This window comes from Pseudophryne corroboree, chromosome 3, assembly GCF_028390025.1.
Source record: "Pseudophryne corroboree isolate aPseCor3 chromosome 3, aPseCor3.hap2, whole genome shotgun sequence".
Taxonomy (NCBI): Eukaryota; Metazoa; Chordata; class Amphibia; order Anura; family Myobatrachidae; genus Pseudophryne; species Pseudophryne corroboree.
This window is the reverse complement of record NC_086446.1, coordinates 76,487,923-76,506,920: the sequence shown is the minus strand read 5'-3', so window position 1 is coordinate 76,506,920 and position 18,998 is coordinate 76,487,923. Positions and strand designations below refer to the sequence as shown.

The window sequence follows — 18,998 nt, the reverse complement described above, 5'->3', positions numbered from 1 at the left end:
ATGTGTGGAATCTGTATGTTTTCTCTATGTAATATTTTTGACTTCGACAATGTAAACTTCAAAAGTACTTAATTTGCTATTTATAGAAAAAAAAATCTCTGATTGCTACTTTGTCATTTTTGTATTGGAATTTTCTAACACATAACACAGTGTTCATAGTCACAAACCTGTGTGACTTTTTAGAGATGTTGTATATTGCTATTTTATCAACAGAGTGGTGGGGCCAAGCCACTCACATAGATACATGAAGACTGGGGTCCGAACGGGACACTCACAGACAGTGATCTGAACAATACAATTATTCTTTTTTTATTGTTGAACCAAAATAAACAAAAGCATCTGTGGTGGAAATAAACCAATATTTAAAATGTTAAATGCCCAAATTCCAAGCACAATAAAATAAAGTTAAAATTGGAAAACCAAATTGGTAGCAGACACCCCCCTTCACCCCAGAAACTGGTTTGTCCACGAACAGTTTTTAAAAACAAAATAACCCATCCCACCACACACCCCACCACAGCTAAAACTGGGTTACAGTACTCCATGTCTAATGGGAGAGCCAGTTCTGCAAAATATATACTGTTGAAAATAATTCTACCTGAGGGATTGTCCAGGAGAAGACTCAATCTTTCCTTACACAAAAATACATACAGTCAGTGCGCTAATTATTTTCTCTACTGAGCAAATATTATGGGTGGAGAAAGATCCATAAAAGAAGCAGGGATAGGTTACTTATTGATCTGCTGCTGGAGCAGGGATGAATCGTGGCTAAAATATTCCCCACACTCAGCTTCGAAAAATGGGTTGTAGCTGTTGTGGAATTTCTGCTGTTGAACAACCTCAATTTTAAAAACAAAACATTTCCCCTACCCGGTGCATCTATCTACTCTACATGGATCTTCACGTGTTTAGCAAGAAGTGATTTGCTGATAAAATAATCCCCGCACTCTGAGCAAGAATAGGGCTTCTCTCCCGTGTGATGTCTCATATGCGTGCTAAGATCTGATTTTTGGAGGAAGGTTTTCTCACATTCTGGGCAAGTAAAAACCGTCCCTCTGTGAAGTCTCATATGCGCAGCGAGGTAGGATTTATTATTAAAACTTTTTCCACATTCTACGCAACAAAAGGGTTTTTCTCCAGTGTGAGATCTCTGATGACCAACAAGACTTTCTTTAGTGAAAAAGCCTTTTTCGCATTCCGTGCACTGATAGTTCCTCTCCCCCCTGTGGGTTTTCTGATGTATTGCTAGGTTCCAATTGCTGATAAAGCCTTTCCCACATTCACTGCATGAATACGGTTTCTCCTCTACATGGGTTTTATGGTGTCTGACAAGATGGGATTTATTGACAAACTGTTTCCCACATTCAGCGCACGGGTACGGTCTCTCTCCGGTGTGGGTTCTCTGGTGTCTAATAAGATGGGCATTGGTGCTGAAGCATTTCCCACATTCAGAGCAAGAGTATGACGTCTCTGCTGTGTGAATCTTCTGGTGTCGGAGACGTGCTTGTAGACTGGCAAACCGCTTCTCACATACAGAGCACTTATATGGCTTCTCTTCCACGTGAATCATCTGGTGTTTAATGAGGTTTCTTGTATGTTTGAAACATTTCCCACATTCGGAGCAAGTGAAGGGCCTCTCCTCTGTGTGACTTAGCTGGTGTGTGACAAGTTGTGCATTATAAAGGAAACATTTCCCACAGCTGGGGCATGAAAGCTGTTTATCTTCTCTGTGGATTGTTTGGTGTTTACGAAGCTTTGCGTTATCTTTGAAACACTTTCCACAATCTGAGCAAATGAATGGTCCGGTGCCCGCGGGGGATCTTCTTCGTGTAGTGGGAAATTTCGCTGCTACATTGTTAGGTAAATCTGATGGAAAGAAAATTATTGTGGTTAGATCTGTGTAAAGATACGTTATCCCCAGTTCTCCAAACGCTTAGGTACAGTGTCAAAGCCAAGCGTGTTTTATTTAGTCAGACAAAGGTTTGGCTGAATAAAGGACCTTTATAAAGATAAAAATATAATACTAATACTGTTATATAAATAAATGTGTGTGTGGGGGGGGGGGGAGGCTGGAATGCACACCATGATTCTAAACATAATAAAAGGTATTACTATGCTGAGAGTTATAGTGCCACAATGAAAAAGGGGAAAATGCAGTTGCACCCCAGGCACTAAGAACACTGGTGTTCAGAACGATTATAATAACTCTGCAATTTAACATAGAGTAAAATTGAGGTTCTTAGCTCATTTTTGGCCAAAAATATGTGCCCACCAACCATAGCCAGGTGGGTCCCTAACATTCCTAAGGTTCAAGTCCAGAACAGGGGACCACCCGGGCCAGCACAGCCCAAACTGCCGTAAGCATCATACTAGTAAGTAGCAATTTAAGTGTTCAAAAGTGTTGCATTAATAAGATGTAGCAGCTTAGGTGCTAAAAGTGTTACATACTGTAAGTGAGAAGTAGCAATTATCGTGTTAAAAAGTGTAACTAACAAAAAGTAGTTTTTGTGTCAAAAACTGTTACATTAAGTCAGGCATTACCAACCTCAGTCCTCCTCAAGGCACACTAACAGTCAAGGTTTTCATGATATCCAGGCTTCAGTACAGATGATTAAATCTAAATAACTGAGGTACTAATTAAGTCACCTGTGCTCAAGCCTGGATATCACTAAAACCAGGACTGTTAGTGTGCCTTGAGCACTGAGGTTGGGAATGCCTGCAACAAGTGTTACAATAATGATAGGGCAGTTGGGTTGTGCTGGCCCTGGAGGTCCTGTGTTCTGTACTTGAACCTTCGGAATGTTAGGGACCCACCCGATGAGGTCACCTGGCCGTGGTATGTGGGCCCATATTTTTGGCCAAAAATTACACTAGGAACCGCAATTTTATTCTACATTAAATTGCAGAGTTTATTCCAATTGTTTTGATTACCAGTGTTCTAAGTGTTTAGAGTGTCACCTGCATTTTCCCCTTTAGACGATAGTAATATCACAACTACCATACAGAGTGTGTTCCTACATACAGACGTGTCCTCATATACCTACAGATGGAGCCACGCTAATCGTGGCTCCATTTGTGCTTAGGCACACCGCTCGCCCCCGCCTGCGATGCAGCCACACTCAATGAGCGTGGCTCCATCTGTATTATCTTTTTGCCATATGTGCAAGATGCTTGGCACAGCTTAGATGTTGCGACACGGCTAGATACTTTTCCCTAAATATTGCATCTTAGTTGCATCGTAGCCACATGCTGCACAAGCCGCTCACCGTGTAACAGAGACGCTAGGTCACTACTTTTGTCTAAGAGGAACTGGTATAACATACGTAAAAAGTCACAGAATTAGCATAAGGGAACATGGCGGAACAGTCGCAGCTGCTCATATCGCAACATTTTCTGAACAGATTTGAGATGTAGACACCTACAGAAGTACAGCAAACCCTAGTGGTCAATGACGCCAGCAATGTAGTTTTGTTGCTTCTTGTAGTTTTTGAGGTGTGAATAAGATGCAAATGTTGAGGAAAAATAGGTGCTTGGCGCGGCTAAGTCGCAAAGTCAGGGCGATTTGGCACGCCTACAGAAACGGTGTGTGGGAACACAAATGTACCTTGAAAACAATAATACACCTTTATGCATCATGCAGAAAAAAAAAGTATCCAGCAGTTTCATATTTCTTATACTTCATACCTGATGGCGTGGGGGTCCTGCAATTCTTCTTAATCAAGTCCTCATACAGATCCTTGTGCCCTTCTATATACTCCCACTCCTCCATGGAGAAATAGACAGTGACATCCTGACACCTTATAGGAACCTGACACACACAATGATAATGTTATCACACAGATGCCTCCCAGACAGGGGTGTAGCCAGCATTTTGTGGGCCCTAAAGCAACATTTTGAAGGGGCCCTGTCCTAAATCTTGTAGAGAGACCTCTCTGCAGCAGTTATTTATGTTATACCCCATAGTAGTGCCCTAGTTTAATTTCTGAATCATAGTTGTGCCTTAGATAATGTTATGCCCCATGGCAGTGCCCTTGTTCATATTATGTCACATTGTAGGGCTGCCAGTATGCATTACACAGCACAGAATCCCCAATTCACGTTATGACATACAGGGTCCTCAGATCACATTATTCCACATTACAGTGCCCCCAGTTCATTGTATGCCACACTATAGTTCCTCCGCTTCATATTATGCCACATTACAGTGCCCAAAGTTCACATTATGACGTCCAGTGTCCCCAGTTCATACTGTGACACATTACAGTGCCCCAGTTCATATTATATAACATGATATTGCCCTCATTACAATGAGCAGGTCCAGGGGCAAACCTAGATATACTGCAGGCCCCAAGGCAAAAGTTTGTAACGGGTCCCTATGCATCACCCAATGGTGTATATAACACATGTAACTGTGACAGGAAAGGTGAGTTTCTCTCAGCTTTGGGCCCCATAGCAGCTGCACTCCCTGTACCTATGGTAGCTACGCCCTAGTTCCCAGACACAGGCAGATGTATTTAGACTGGAGAAGGGATAAAGCAGTGATAGGTGCAAAGTGATAACGCATCAGCCAGTCAGCTCTACCTGTCATTTTTCAAATCCGTAATGACTGGCTGGTGCGTTATCACCTTGCGCTTATCACTGGTTTATCACTTCTTTATCCCTTCTCCAGGCTTAATACATCTGCCCCACAGTCCCTGGTGTTACCGTATAATGGGGCAGATGTATTAACATGGAGACGGCATAAGGAAGCGATAAACCAGCGATATGTGCAAGGTGATAAAGGCACCAGCCAATCAGCTCCAATGTGTAAATTAACATTTAGGATCTGATTGGCTGATGCCTTTATCACCTTGCGCATATTACTGGTTTATCACTTCCTTATTCCGTCTCCATTTTAATACATCTGCCCCAATGTCCCATTCCCAGCACTCACCTCTCCAGTCAGCAGCTGAATGATCTTGTTGGTGAGTTCCAGGATCTTCTGGTTACTGTGTTGCTCATGTATCAGGGAGTGAGGTGGAGGCACCGTGATGGGGCTCTCGTTCCCGTTTAATCCCCCTGGTACACAGGTGTGGCTTGAGCATTTTGACTGCTCACCAGCATTATTTTCTGTAGAATAAGTCTGTGTATGATGAAAGGAATACAGATATTTCTTTATATGAAGATGACAAAGCATTCTCATAATGCTTATGGGTGTATTTACATTTTTTTTTTTAATACATATGTTATAAAAAATTTCTGTGACATCAAAATTTCTATCTAAATTCAGTAAGGATGATGAGCAGCACCATGGATACACATGCGCACCTCTAAAACATAAGCGGGGACAATATATATAAGAATAGAACCTGTCGTGACCCTGCATTTGCCGCTGATGTGAGGTTTTTGATAAACTGGTTCTGCAATATTTACAAGTCTGGTGAGTGCTTTCCTTGCTAAAATATAATAAGAATAGAACCTGGTACATTACTTTAGCTGTTAGAGTCAGCTTTGTTCCACAGACATATTCCTGCTCATTCATGAACATTATATCCAACAGAAGAACTTGTTGGATGTATGCTATCACTACAAGACATCAGAACATTCCCCAATCAATTCTATCACAAGACAAGTCATCAGAAGAACATTCCACAGCCACCTCAGGATGTCCAGCACATCCTATTACAAGACATCAGAAGAACATTTCCCAGCCATCCAATTACTGCAACATGTCCAACCCAACAGAAGAGCATTCCATAATCACCCAGTCACTGCAAAATTTCCAACTTATCACAAGATATCTGAAGAACATTCCTTACTCATACTATCAGAAGTCATCAGTAGAACATTCCCCAACCATCCAATCACCTCAGCATGTCCAATCTATCCTATTGCAAGACATCAGAAGACAATCCATACACATCCTAACAGGAAATAACTGCTTCCTTGTGAATACAATGGTCAGTGCTCAAAATAGGACTTTAAATACCTACCGGTAAATCCTTTTCTCGAAGTCCATAAGGGATATTGTGGACAGAATTAGTACGATGGGGTATAGATGGGTCCAAAGGAGCCAGTGCACTTTAAATTTCTTCCACTGGGTGTGCTGGCTCCTGCCCTCTATGCCTCCTCCTATAGCTCAGTTATAGGTAAAACAGTGCCCGAAGGAGAAAGACATACTTGAGAGAAGGAACATAAACAACAGGTGTGGTGAGATTTAAACACCAGCACTCCAATATATAACTGAGCCAGCAAAGTCTGGCAACATTAACAGCAACAGCTGAACAGGAACACGTAACAGAGAACCTGCAGAAAGTCACCACACAGACACGAGCACCCAATATCACTTATGGACTACGAGAAAAGGATTTACCGGTAGGTATTTAAAATCTTATTTCTCTAGCATCCATAAGGGATATTGAGGACAGACTTAATAAGATGGGGACGTCCCAAAGCTTCCAGTACGTGCGGGAATGTGCGAAGACAGCTGCAGCACTGCTTGCCCAAACTGGGTATCCCCTTTGGCCAGGGTATCAAACTTGTAGAACTTCACAAAGGTGTTCATTCCCAACCAGGTAGCAGCTCGGCACAGTTGCAGGGCCGAGACTTCATGAGCAGCCACCCAGGAAGAACCCACCAATCTAGTAGAGTGGCCCTTCAGAGACTGTTTAACCGGTAAGGCTGCCGACGCATAGGCTTGTTGGATAGTAAGCCTAATCCAACAAGCAATGGACTGCTTTGAAGCAGGGCAACCCTTTTTCCACGCATCATATAGCACGAACAAGGAATCCGTCTTTCTGATCCGAGCCGTCCTCTTGACATAGATTTTCAAGGCTCGTACAGCATCCAATGCCTCCGGAAGAGCAGAAGTGTCCGAACTGGACGGAATCACAATAGGTGGATTCAAGTGAAACGCGGAGACCACCTTCGGCAGGAACTGCGGTCTAATTCTGAGCTCCGCTCTGTTCCTGTAAAAGACCAAGTACGGACTTTTGCACGACAAGGCACCCAATTCTGAGACATGCCTAGCAGAAGCCAGGGCCATTAACATCATCGATTTCCACGTGAGGTACTTATCTTCTACCGTCGTCAAAGTTTCAAACCAGGAGGACTGTGGAGTGTGTAACATTACATCCAGATCCCAAGGTGCCGTTGGCGGCACAAAAGAGGTTGTATGTGAAGCACCCCTTGGAAGAATTCTGAACTTCCAGCAAGAGAGCCACTTCTTCTGAAAGAAGATGGAAAGAGCTGAAATCTGGACCTTAATGGATCCCAGACGCAAGCCTTTATCCACTCCAACCTGCAGAAAACAGAGGAACCTTCCCAAGTGGAATTCTGCAGAGGGATATTTGCGTTCCTCGCACCACAAGACATATCTCCGCCAGATATGATAATAGTGTTTTGACGTCACAGGTTTTCTGGCTTGCACCAGTGGCAATTACCTTTTTAGAGAGCCCTTTGTGAGCTAGGATGCTCCGCTCAACTTCCATGTCATCAAACGAAGCAGCCGTAAGTCCGGGTAGACAAACGGTCCCTGCTGAAGAAGATCCCTTCTTAGTAGTAGAGGCCAAGTGTCCTCTACGGACAAGTCCAGGAGAGCCGTGTACCACGCTCTTCGGGACCAATACAGGTCAATCAAGATTGCTTCTACTCTGATGTCTGATCCATTTGAGCACCCTTGGGATCAGGGGAATCGGAGGAAACAGGTAGACCAGCTGGTAAGGCCAAGGCGAGGTCAGCACATCCACTGCGCTCGCCTGAGGGTCCCTGGTTTGTGAGCAATAGCAGGGAAGCTTCTTGTTGAGACGAGAGCCCATCAAGCCGATCTGTGGGCATCCCCACCTGTCGATCAGTTGAAACACTTGAGGGTGTAGTCCCCACTGCCCCGGGTGGAGGTCGTGGCGACTAAGGATGTCCACTTACCAGTTGTCCACTCCCGGAATGAAGATTGCGGACAGCGCTCTTGTATTTCTTTCTGCCCAGAGGAGTATTCTTGACACCTCTCGCATGCAGTCCCTGCTTTTTGTCCTTCCTTGTCGATTGATGTACGCCATCGCCGTGGCGTTGTCTGACTGCCCCTGGATTGCACGATCCAATAGTAAATGAGACGCCTGAAGCAGAGCATTATGGATAGGCCGAAGTTCCAGAATGTTGATCGGAAGGCCTATTGTGAAGACCACCTGCCCTGGAACTGCGCTCCTTGGGTGACAGCTCCCTATCCTCTTAGACTCGCATCCATCGTGAGGAGGATCCAATCATGAATCCCGAAGCTTTGGCCTTCCAGGAGGTTGGAAGACTGTAGCAACCACAGGACTGAAATCCTGGCCTGGGGTGACAGCTGGATCATCCGGTGCATCTAAAGAGGGGAACCGGAACACTTGTTCAGGATGTCCAATTGGAAGGGCATGGCATGGAACCTGCCATACTGTATCGCCTCATAGGAGGCCACCATCTTTCCCAATAATCTTATGCAAAGATGAATGGAGACTCAAGCAAGTCTGAGTGCCAAGCAAACCATTTCCTGGAGTGTTCTTGTATTTTTCACTGTTAGGAACACTCTCTGTACTACAGTATCCAGTAGCATTCCCAGAAACAGGAGTCTCCGAGACGGTTCCAGGTGGGACTTCTGCAGATTGGGGATCCACCCGTGGTGAAACAGAAGTTGGATAGTGCGATCTATATGGAGCAATAGAAGCTCCCTGGAACTCGCTTTTATCAGGAGATCATCCAGGTATGGAATTACAGTTGTGCTCATGAAAGTTTACATAACCTAGCAGAATTTGTGATTTCTGGCCATTTGTCAGAGAATATGAATGAGAACTCACAAACTTTTCTTTCACTCATGGTTAGTGGTTGGGTGAAGCCATTTATTGTCAAAACAACTGTGTTTACTCTTTTTAAAATCATAATGACAACAGAAACTACCCAAATGACCATGATCAAAAGTTTACATACCCCAGTTCTTAATACCGTGTATTGCCTCCTTTAACATCAATGACAGCTTGAAGTCTTTTGTGGTAGTTGTGGATGAGGCTTTATTTTCTCAGATGGTAAAGCTGCCCCATTCTTCTTGGCAAAAAGCCTCCAGTTCCTGTAAATTCTTGGGCTGTCTTGCATGAACTGCACGTTTGAGATCTCCCCAGAGTGGATCAATGATATTGAGGTCAGGAGACTGAGATGGCCACTCCAGAACCTTCACTTTATTCTGCTGTAGCCAATGACAGGTCGACTTGGCCTTGTGTTTTGGATCATTGTCATGTTGGAATGTCCAAGTATGTCCCATGCGCAGCTTCTGGGCTGATGAGCGCAAATTTTCCTCCAGTATTTTCTGATAACATGCTGCATTCATCTTGCCATCAATTTTGACCAAGTTTCCAGTGCCGTTGTAGCTTACACATCGCCAAAACATCAGCGATCCACCTCAGTGTTTCACAGTAGGAATGGTGTACCTTTCATCATAGGCCTTGTTGACTCCTCTCCAAATGTAACATTTATGGTTGTGGCCAAAAAGTTCAATTTGGATCTCATCACTCCAAATGACTTTGTTCCAGAAGTTTTGAGGCTGGTCTCTGTGCTGTTTGGGAGTATTGTAAGCGGGATGCTTTGTGGTTTTTACGTAGTAATGGCTTTCTTCTGGCGACTTGACCATGCAGCCCATTTTTCTTCAAATGCCTCCTTATTGTGCATCTTGAAACAACCACACACTTTTTTTCAGAGAGTACTGTATTTCAGCTGAAGTTATTTGTGGATTTTTCTTTGCATCCCGAACAATTTTCCTGGCAGTTGTGGCTGAACTTTTTGTTGGTCTACCTGACCGTGATTTGGTTTCCACAGAATCACTCATTTTCCACTTGTTAATTAGAGTTTGAACACTGCTGATAGGCATTCTCAATTGCTTGGATATCTTTATATCCCTTTCCTGTTTTATAAAGTTTAATTACTTTTTCCCGCAGATACTTTTACAATTCTTTTGCTTTCCCCATGACTCAGAATCCAGACACATCAGTGCAGCACTGAATGAAGGATGCAAGGGTCTTTCAGGAGTCCAGAAACTCACTGACCTTTTATACACACACACTGATTACAAGCAAACAGATCATAGGTGAGGATGGTTACCTTTAGTAGCCATTCAAACCCGTTTGTGTCAACTTGTGTGCATGTTATCAGGCCAAAATCTCCAGGGTATGTAAACTTTTGATCAGGGTCATTTGGGTAGTTTCTGTTGTCATTATGATTTAAAAAGAGTAAACACAGTTGTTTGACAATAAATGGCTTCACCCAACCACTAACCATGAGTGAAAGAAAAAGTTTGTGAGTTATCATTCATATTCTCTGACAAATGGCCAGAAAATCACAAATTCTGCTAGGGTATGTAAACTTATGAGCACAACTGTACATTGACCCCCCTGGAGCCTGAGCTGAAACATCACCTTCGTGAACACCCTTGGAGCTGTAGACAGGCTGAAGGGTAACGCCTGAAACTGGTAGTGATCGTTCAGTAGGGCAAACCTCAGATAGGCCTCATCAGGAGGCCAAATTGGGATATGTAGGTAAGCGTCCTTGATATCCAGGGACACTAGGAATTCCTGTTGTTCCAGGCCTGCAATCACCGCTCTCACAGATTCCATCTTGAATTTGAAAACCTTCAGGTAAGGATTCAAGGACTTCAGATTCAGAATGGGTCTCACAGACCCGTCTGGTTTTGGTACTACAAACAGACTGGAGTAGTAACCCACTTCCTTGTTGTGGTAGGGGTACTGGAACAATGACCTGGGACAGGACCAACTTGTTTACGGCCAGTAGTAGCGTACCATGTGTACTTTCCAAAGCTGGTAAGCCTGATTTGAAAAACCGTTGGGGAGGAGTACTGTCGAACTCCAGCTTGAAACCTTGAGAGATAAGGTCCCTTACACAAGCATCTTGGCAGGAACCATACCAGATGTGGATGAAGTGAAGTAACCGAGCTCCCACCACGAGATCTCTTCGGGGTGGGTGGGCACAGTCATGCTGAAGTCTTTGTGGGGGCAGAACTGGTGTTCTGGTCCTGAGAGCCGGCAACAGCTGGTTTCTTAGGTTTTACTCTGGAGCCTCTAGTTGCGTTGGAGGCCCTTCTGGCCCTTGATCGAAATCTGGGAGGACCGAAAGGACTGAGTAGACGGTCCCGGATAGGTACGTCTAGCAGGTGGAGCCCCCCGAAGGGAGAAACGTGGATTTTCCAGCAGTATCCTTGGAAATCCATGCGTCCAATTCACCTCCAAAGAACCATTCATCTGTGAAGTGAAGAGATTCCACATTATGTTTGGCGTTAACATCAGCAATCCATTGACGTAACCATATGGATCTGCGTGCAGACACAGCCATAGCCATGGTTCTAGCATTAATATTGCCAATCTCTTTAAGGAAGTCACAGAGGACTCTTGCCGTGTCCTGAATGTGGGTCAGGAAAGTAACAGTATTAACTAAGGTTATATCACCTGAGAGACCTTCCTCATTTGATCTGCCCAGGAATGAATTGCATGTGTCATCCAGCAACCTGCAATTACCGGCCTTTGAGCAACGCCTGCAGCAATGTAAATAGATTTTAGAGTGGCCTCAATTTTCTTATCTGCCGAGTCCTTTACAGTAAAGGAGCCCAGAGCAGGGAGTACCGCCTTTTTAGAAAGACGAGAGACTGAGACGTATAAAATATATACATAGAGCGCTTGTATTAAGTGTGAATTATGTGTATAGCCAAATGCTGAAAAAAAACCAGGTTAAAAACAATATAGGTTGCAATGTGCCCTATATTAAATGTTTAAGCTCTTTTGTGGTTGTTTTGGAATAGTCCCGGTCTCAACGACAGTGGCGCACAATGTGTTTTCTGGATGCAACAACAAGGTCCCCCGGCAGGTCATTACGCCAGCTGGAAGTGACGTCTCGCGGCGCTCCGTGCACTTACGGTCATGGAGAATAGACGCCGACGACTGCACCGTACGGACTGCTGCACACCCGCGATCAGAGGACCCAAGGTAGGATAGGGAAAGCTAGAACACCTGCCGGGGCACCTTGTTATTGCATCTAGAAAACACCTTGTGCACCACTGTCGTTGAGACCGGGACTATTCCAAAACAACCAGAAAAGAGCTTAAACATTAATATAGGGCACATTGCAACCTATATTGTTTTTAACCTGTTTTTCTTGTCAGCATTTGGCTATACACATAATTCACACTTTATACAAGCGCTCTATGCATATATATTTAATATTGGTATTAATTTAAGGAGCAGCTGAATATTTTAGCGCAGTAACTTCCCTATCATTAGACTGAGACGTATACTGCAGGAGATATTTCCCAGAATTATCTGCCATCAGGGGCAAAGGGGAATGTATGCAAAAACCGTTTGGACACCTGAAACTTTTTGTCTGGATTCTTCCAGGCCATTTTAAATAATTCATCTAATTCCTTGAAATCAGGAAATGTGACTGCCATTTTATCTTGTGGGAGGAAAAATGACTTCTGATTAGTAGCGTCCTCCAGGGGGAGCTTTAACACATCCCTAATAGCCAATATGAGGGACTCAATATCCTGGGCGGGATCCCCAATTATGGGTTCCACATCATCCTGTATATCATCATCAGTACCGGAGAGTAGTTCAGGTAAAGCACGTTTATGTGCACCCTTAGTAGACAGGGGGGGCGATGTTTACCAGTGAGACTTGCCACTGCTTTTTGGAGTTCCTGAGTCTTATTGGCCTTTGCAGTGATCTGAGATGACATATCAGATATCATAGTTTTGATAGCCCCCAACCAGGAGGGCTCTGGACTCTCCCCCATATTGTTATCAGCATTCAGAGGTGACTTCTGTTTTACCATTGTGAATTTAAAAAATAAACAGGTACAATACACATACAACACAGCCTGATATTGATATATTGCAAGCCTGCCCTAGTGTATGCGAGAAGAGACACAGAAGAGGAGACCCCCAACGCACCCAGCACTGCACAGCCCCAGTGAGGCTGTCAGCGTTTTTATGTAAACACAGTGAGACTGTAATTTTATAAAATCCCTCAGAGGGATTGTTATTGTGCAATAATATAGCGGCTCTCCCCCTCTCTACCCGGTACCAGCCATTCAGGGACTGTTTGGAGTAGCTGTGGAGGCACCAAAATGAAGCAGAGTGTGTAGCTCCGCCCCCCTCGCCGTGGCGCCAGAGCTACCGTTGTATATTTATACTGGCCATGTCTCCCAAGTTGTAAAACCTTACATAAATGCTTGGCTTACCCTAAAGTAGCCAGTCTCACGCAGGGGCTATAGCGGGTCCCGTCGCCAAACCCGCGCTTTTAGTCGCACAGTAAACCGGCGGACCCCCACCGATGGTCACCTTCAGGAAGCGCTAGAACAGCATACCGGAATAAATAAAACTTTAAAAGAAATTGAAGAAAAACTCTGGAGCTCCAGAGTGTGCATCCTCTCCTGAGGGTACTTTTTTCTAAACTGACCTGTAGGAGGAGGCATAGAGGGGAGGAGCCAGCACACCCAGTGGAAGAAACTTAAAGTGCACTGGCTCTTTTGGACCCGTCTATACCTCATCGTAATAATTCTGTCACCAATATCCCTTATGGATGCTAGAGAAAAAAAACAAAAAGGGACAAAATGGTATCAGAACATTATGCAAGCCTCTACCATAGGCAGTGTCACTTGCACTTATAATGACAGGTGACTGATGTCACTGTGACAATACCAGAACCCCACACCTCCCTAGTCAGGTCTCTGCATTAGTAATATAGTTAAGAGTGATGTCATTAAAATATTCTCAGACCCCTCACCTCTCCAGTTAACTGTCTGAACAGATCCATTGTGAGATTTAATACACTCTCGGTCACGAAACTCCTCTCCTCATCCATCTTCAAAGAGCTAGGGTTTTGGCAATTCTCCATCATCACGTCCTTGTACAGATCCTCGTGTCCTTCTAAATACTCCCACTCCTCCGTGGAGAAATAGATAGTGACGTCCTGACACCTTAAAGGAACCTGATACACACACAATGATACAGCCATCACCCGGACACATCCCCTTGTGTTACTGTACAATGCAGAGGTTCTCAAATGCGGTCCTCATGGCACCCCAACGGTCCAGGTTTTCAGTATATTCATTACACAGCACAGATGGTTAAATCAAATTGACTGAGGTGCTAATTAAGTTTCCTGTGGCAAAGCATGGTAACATAGTTGCTAAGGTTGAAGAAAGATTATTGTCCATCGAGTTCAACCTATATTTATCTACTGCTATGCTCTGGATTTACTTTTATTGACCCAAACACTACCATACATTATTATAAAAGGTTATATCCTGGGATGACTTTTTCTAACTCTTTCTTACACCTATCAATTGAGTCAGCCATTACAACCTGCTCTGGCAGAGAGTTCAGTGGGGCAGATGTATAAAACTGGAGAAGTCATAAGGAAGTGATAAACCGGTGATAAATGCAACAGCCAATCAGCTCCAATATGTAAATTGACAGTTAGGAGCTGATTTGCTGGTGCATTATCACCTTGCATTTATCACTTCATTATGCCATCTCCAGGCTTAATACATCTGCCCCCATACTGTATCCTTACTGCCCTTACTGTGAAGAAACACTTTCTTCGCTGGGTATGAAACCTCCTCCTCTCTCACCTAAGGGGGTGACCGCGTGTCCTATGTACAGATCTCTTGATAAGCAAGTCGCCTGATAGTTCCATATACTGACCCTTAATGTATTTGGAAATATTAATCATGTCTCCTCCTAGATGCCTCTTTTCTAATGTAAACATATCTAACACAATTAGCCTTTCCTAATAATCCATTGATTCTAAGCCCTTAATTAGTTTTGTAGCTCTTCTCTTAAACTTTTCAAGTTCCACAAGGTCTTTTTTATAATGTGGTGCCCAGAACTGTACACTGTATTCTAGATGTGGCCGTACCAATGATTTATACAGTGGCAGAATTACACCATCGTCTCTAAACCCCGTTTTATGCATGCTAATACCTTATTAGCATTTGCTGCCTCTCCCTGACATTGGGCACTGCTGCTAAGTCTACTGGCAATGAGCACCCCCAAATCCTTTTCCCTTACCGTTTTACCTACATTTACCCCATTTAATTTATAGATTGCATGTTTGTTTTTGGTCCCTCAATGAATAACTTTACATTTCTCTATATTAAACCTCATACTCTACTTAGCTGCCCAAACCTCTAGTTTAATTAAGTCGTTTTGCAGAGAGAGTCTACATCCTGATCTGTTTTAATTATCGTACACAGTTTAGTGTCCTCTGCAATGGACACGTTGCTCTCAAGACGGTCTCCTATGTCATTTATAAATATGTTAAACAGAAGTGGGTCTAGTACAGACCCTTGAGGTACACCACTGAATACTTTAGTCCAACTTGAAAATGTTCCATTGACCACCACTCTCTCGTCCCTATTTTCCAACCAATTTTTGACCCAAGTACAAATGTTGCTTTTTAGGCCAAGCTCTCTTAATTTAAAAATCAACCTTATGTGAGGCACTGTGTCAAAGGCTTTAGCAAAATCTAACGGACCACATCCACAGCGTTTCACAGGTCTAAGTTCTCACTCACTTCTTCATAGAAGCTAATTCAGTTAGTTTGACATGACCTATCCCTCACAAACCCATGCTGGTTCGGGAGGCGGTCAACATCCCGCTGGACGGGATCCCGGCGGTCGACATACCGACACCGGAATTCAGACCGCCACCATCCCGACATATTCTCCCTCCGTGGGTGTCCACGACACCCATAGAGGGAGAATATAATAGTGTGCCCGCAAGGGGCTGCGTTCCGCTCGCCACCCCTGTCGGGATTGTGTGGTCGGGATTCCGGCGTCGGTATTTCGACCGCCAGGATCTCGTCCAGCGGGATTACGTACTGATCCCGCTGGTTCCTACTAATGATCTTGTTGCATCCCATGTACTCCTGAATGCCATCCCTTAATATACAGATGTTAGACTTACCGATCTACAATTTTCAGTCTTACTTCCCTTTTTAATAATGGCACTACATCTGCTATTCGCCAGTCCCTCGGAACAGAGGCTGATGTAATTGAATCTTTGAAGATTAAGTATAAGGGCCTTGCTATTTCTGAGCTTATCTCCATTAGAACCCTTGGGTGTAGTCCATCAGGTCTCAGAGATTTGTCTTACTTTTATGTAGGCAACAGACTTCATACTCACTCAAATATTTAGTAATGGGACATTATCATTTCTGTTATTATGTAGTATTCCAACCATTTTTCTCTCTGTAGTAAATACTGATGAAAAAAAATCCATTCAATTTTTCAGCTTTTTCATTATCATTAATCAATTCACCTAACTCCCTTTTTAAGGGTCCTATGTTGTCTTTTTTTTTCCATTTTTCCATTGATATACTTGAACTTTGGGGTTTGATTTGCTTTCCATTGCAATTTGCTTTTCGTTTTCTATTTTAGCATTTCTGATCTCCCTTTTGCACTTTTTGTTACATTCCTTGTAGTAGTGGAAAGACTCCACATTCCCATCAGATTTAAATGCTTTAAGTGCTCGCCTCTTTTTATCAATTTCTGCCTTTACCTTCTTATTAAGGCACATCAGTTTCAACTTGGTACTCTTGCCTTTGTTGCCCATGGGAATGAACTTATGTGTAAATTTAGGTACTGGACAGACCACTTGATGCAGGAGGAAACCGGTAACATCCACAAACATCGGAAGCAGGTGTAACATCGCATCCAGTGACTGCAGCACAGGACACTTGCACCACCTGCACTATCAGAGAACTGTGTTTCCCCACAAGCAAGTGATATACCAAACTGATAATTTTTAAATTGACTGTGTATTTTAAATAAAATACTTTTATAACCTCTACTGAGATGCAAGCCTTGTTTGAAGTGAAGGTCGTTCTGCACAAATTAAATATACATTTAAATTTCTCTTTCTCATGTTCATATAAAAAAAGGTAAGTTTAATTCTAATTTTAAGTGAAGAAAAGCCTTGTTTGATGTGTGTAAAGAAACTGCTACGTGAACTCGAGGCAGAATTTCAATGTAAAGTTCTGTTCTTGAGAGAGCCAAAGATTGTCCAGATTTGAGAAGAGACTAATGTATCAAAGAAACATAGCGGTGGTTCATTCCTTTCTTTTTATTTAAAATGTATTTTAAAGGCGTCCCACATTTCTGCAGTGCTCTTACCTTTAAACAATCTATCCCAATGTACGCCCTTCAGTAAAATGTGCTTTTCTAAAATTCAAAGTTTTACCCTTACATTGAAGCTTTTGGAAACTTACAGTGCTGGAAAGTATTCACAGCGCTTCACTTTTTCCACATTTTGTTATGTTACAGCCTTATTCCAAAATTGAATACATTTTTTTCCCTTAAAATTCTACACACAATACCCCATAATGACAATGTGAACATTTTTTAAGATTTTTGCACATTTATTAAAAATGTAAAAAAAAAAAAAAAAAAACCCCTAAGAAATCACATGTACATAAGTATTCACAGCCTTTGCTCAATACTATGTTGATGCACCTTCGCCAGCAATTACAGCCTCAAGTCTTTTGAATATGATGCCACAAGCTTGGCACACCTATCTTTGGGCAGTTTTGCCCATTCCTCATTACAGCACCTCTCATTCTACATCAGCTTGGATGGGAAGCATTGGTGCATAGCCATTTTTAGATCTCTCCAGAGATTCAAGTCTGGGCTCTGGCTGGGCCACTCAAGGACATTCACAGAGTTGTCCTGAAGCCACTCCTTTGATATCTTGGCTGTGTGTTTAGGGTTGTTGTCCTGCTGAAAGATGAACCGTCACCCTAGTCTAAGGTCAAGAGCACTCTGGAGCAGGTTTTCATCCAGGATATATCTCTGTACATTGCTGCATTCATCTTTCCCTCTATCCTGACTAGTCTCCAAGTTTCTGCCACTGAAAAACATCCCCACAGCATGATGCTGCCACCACCATGCTTCACTGTAGGAATGGTATGGCCCTGGTGATGAACGGTGCCTGGTTTCCTCCAAACACGACACCTGGCATTCATGCCAAAGAGTTCAGTCTTTGTCTCATCAGAGCAGAGAATTTTGTTTCTCAGGATCTGAAAGTCCTTCAGGTGCATTTTGGCAAACTCCAAGCGGGCTGCCATGTGCTTTTTACTAAGGAGTGCCTTCCGTCTGGCCACTCTGCGTCAATCCACCAATCAGGCCTGTATGGTAGAGATGGTTGTCCTTCTGGAAGGTTCTCTCTCCACAGAAGAATGCCATAACTCTGACAGAGTGACCATTGGGTTCTTGGTCACTTCACTGACTAAGGGCCCTTCTCCCCCTATCGCTCAGTTTAGACAGCCGGCCAGCTCTAGGAAGATTCTTGGTGTTTCCGAACTTCTTCCAGTTACGGATGATGGAGGCCACTGTGCTCATTGGGACCTTCAAAGCAGCAGATATTTTTCTGTACCCTTCCCCAGATTTGTGCCTCGAGACAATCCTGTTTTGGAGGTCTACAGACAATTCCTTTGACTTCATGCTTGGTTTGTGCTCAGACATGCACTGCCAAGTCTGGGACCTTATATAGACAGGTGTGTGCCTTTCCAAATCATGTCCAATCAACTTAATTTACCACAGGTGGACTCCAATTAAACTGTAGGAACATCTCAAGGATGATCGGTGGAAATAGGATGCATCTGAGCTCAATTTTGAGCTTCATGCAAAGGCTGTGAATACTTAAGTACATGTGATTTCTTAGGTTTTTTCTTTTTAATAAATTTGCAAAAATCTAAAAAAAACCCCAACCTTTTATCACATTGTCATTATGGGGTATTGTGTGTAGAATTTTGATGGAAAAAATGAATTTATTCCATTTTGGAATAAAGGCTGTACCATAACAAAATGTGGAAAAAGTGAAGCGCTGTGAATGCTTTCCGGATGCATTGTATTTTGAATGAGACCATATTATGACTGCCGTTTCCTAAGGGCTCCCTTACCTTAATATTTGATATTACCGCTACATTATTTGTTAT

At 43.3% G+C, this 18,998-nt stretch overlaps 1 protein-coding gene across 1 annotated transcript in view; it reads right to left on the bottom strand.

Moving 5' to 3' along the window:
* Positions 1 to 293: 293 nt before the first annotated feature.
* The window catches only part of LOC135054794 (zinc finger protein 436-like), a 42,635-nt gene continuing 23,930 nt past the window's right edge, over positions 294 to 18,998 (bottom strand). Inside the window, exons 4-7 of the mRNA XM_063958130.1 lie at positions 13,785 to 13,988; positions 4,934 to 5,122; positions 3,685 to 3,808; positions 294 to 1,866 (exon numbers count right to left, since the gene is read on the bottom strand). Of these exons, the coding sequence (XP_063814200.1) occupies positions 884 to 1,866; positions 3,685 to 3,808; positions 4,934 to 5,122; positions 13,785 to 13,988 (1,500 nt within the window). The 3' untranslated portion in view covers positions 294 to 883. The remainder of the gene's footprint in view (positions 1,867 to 3,684; positions 3,809 to 4,933; positions 5,123 to 13,784; positions 13,989 to 18,998) is intronic.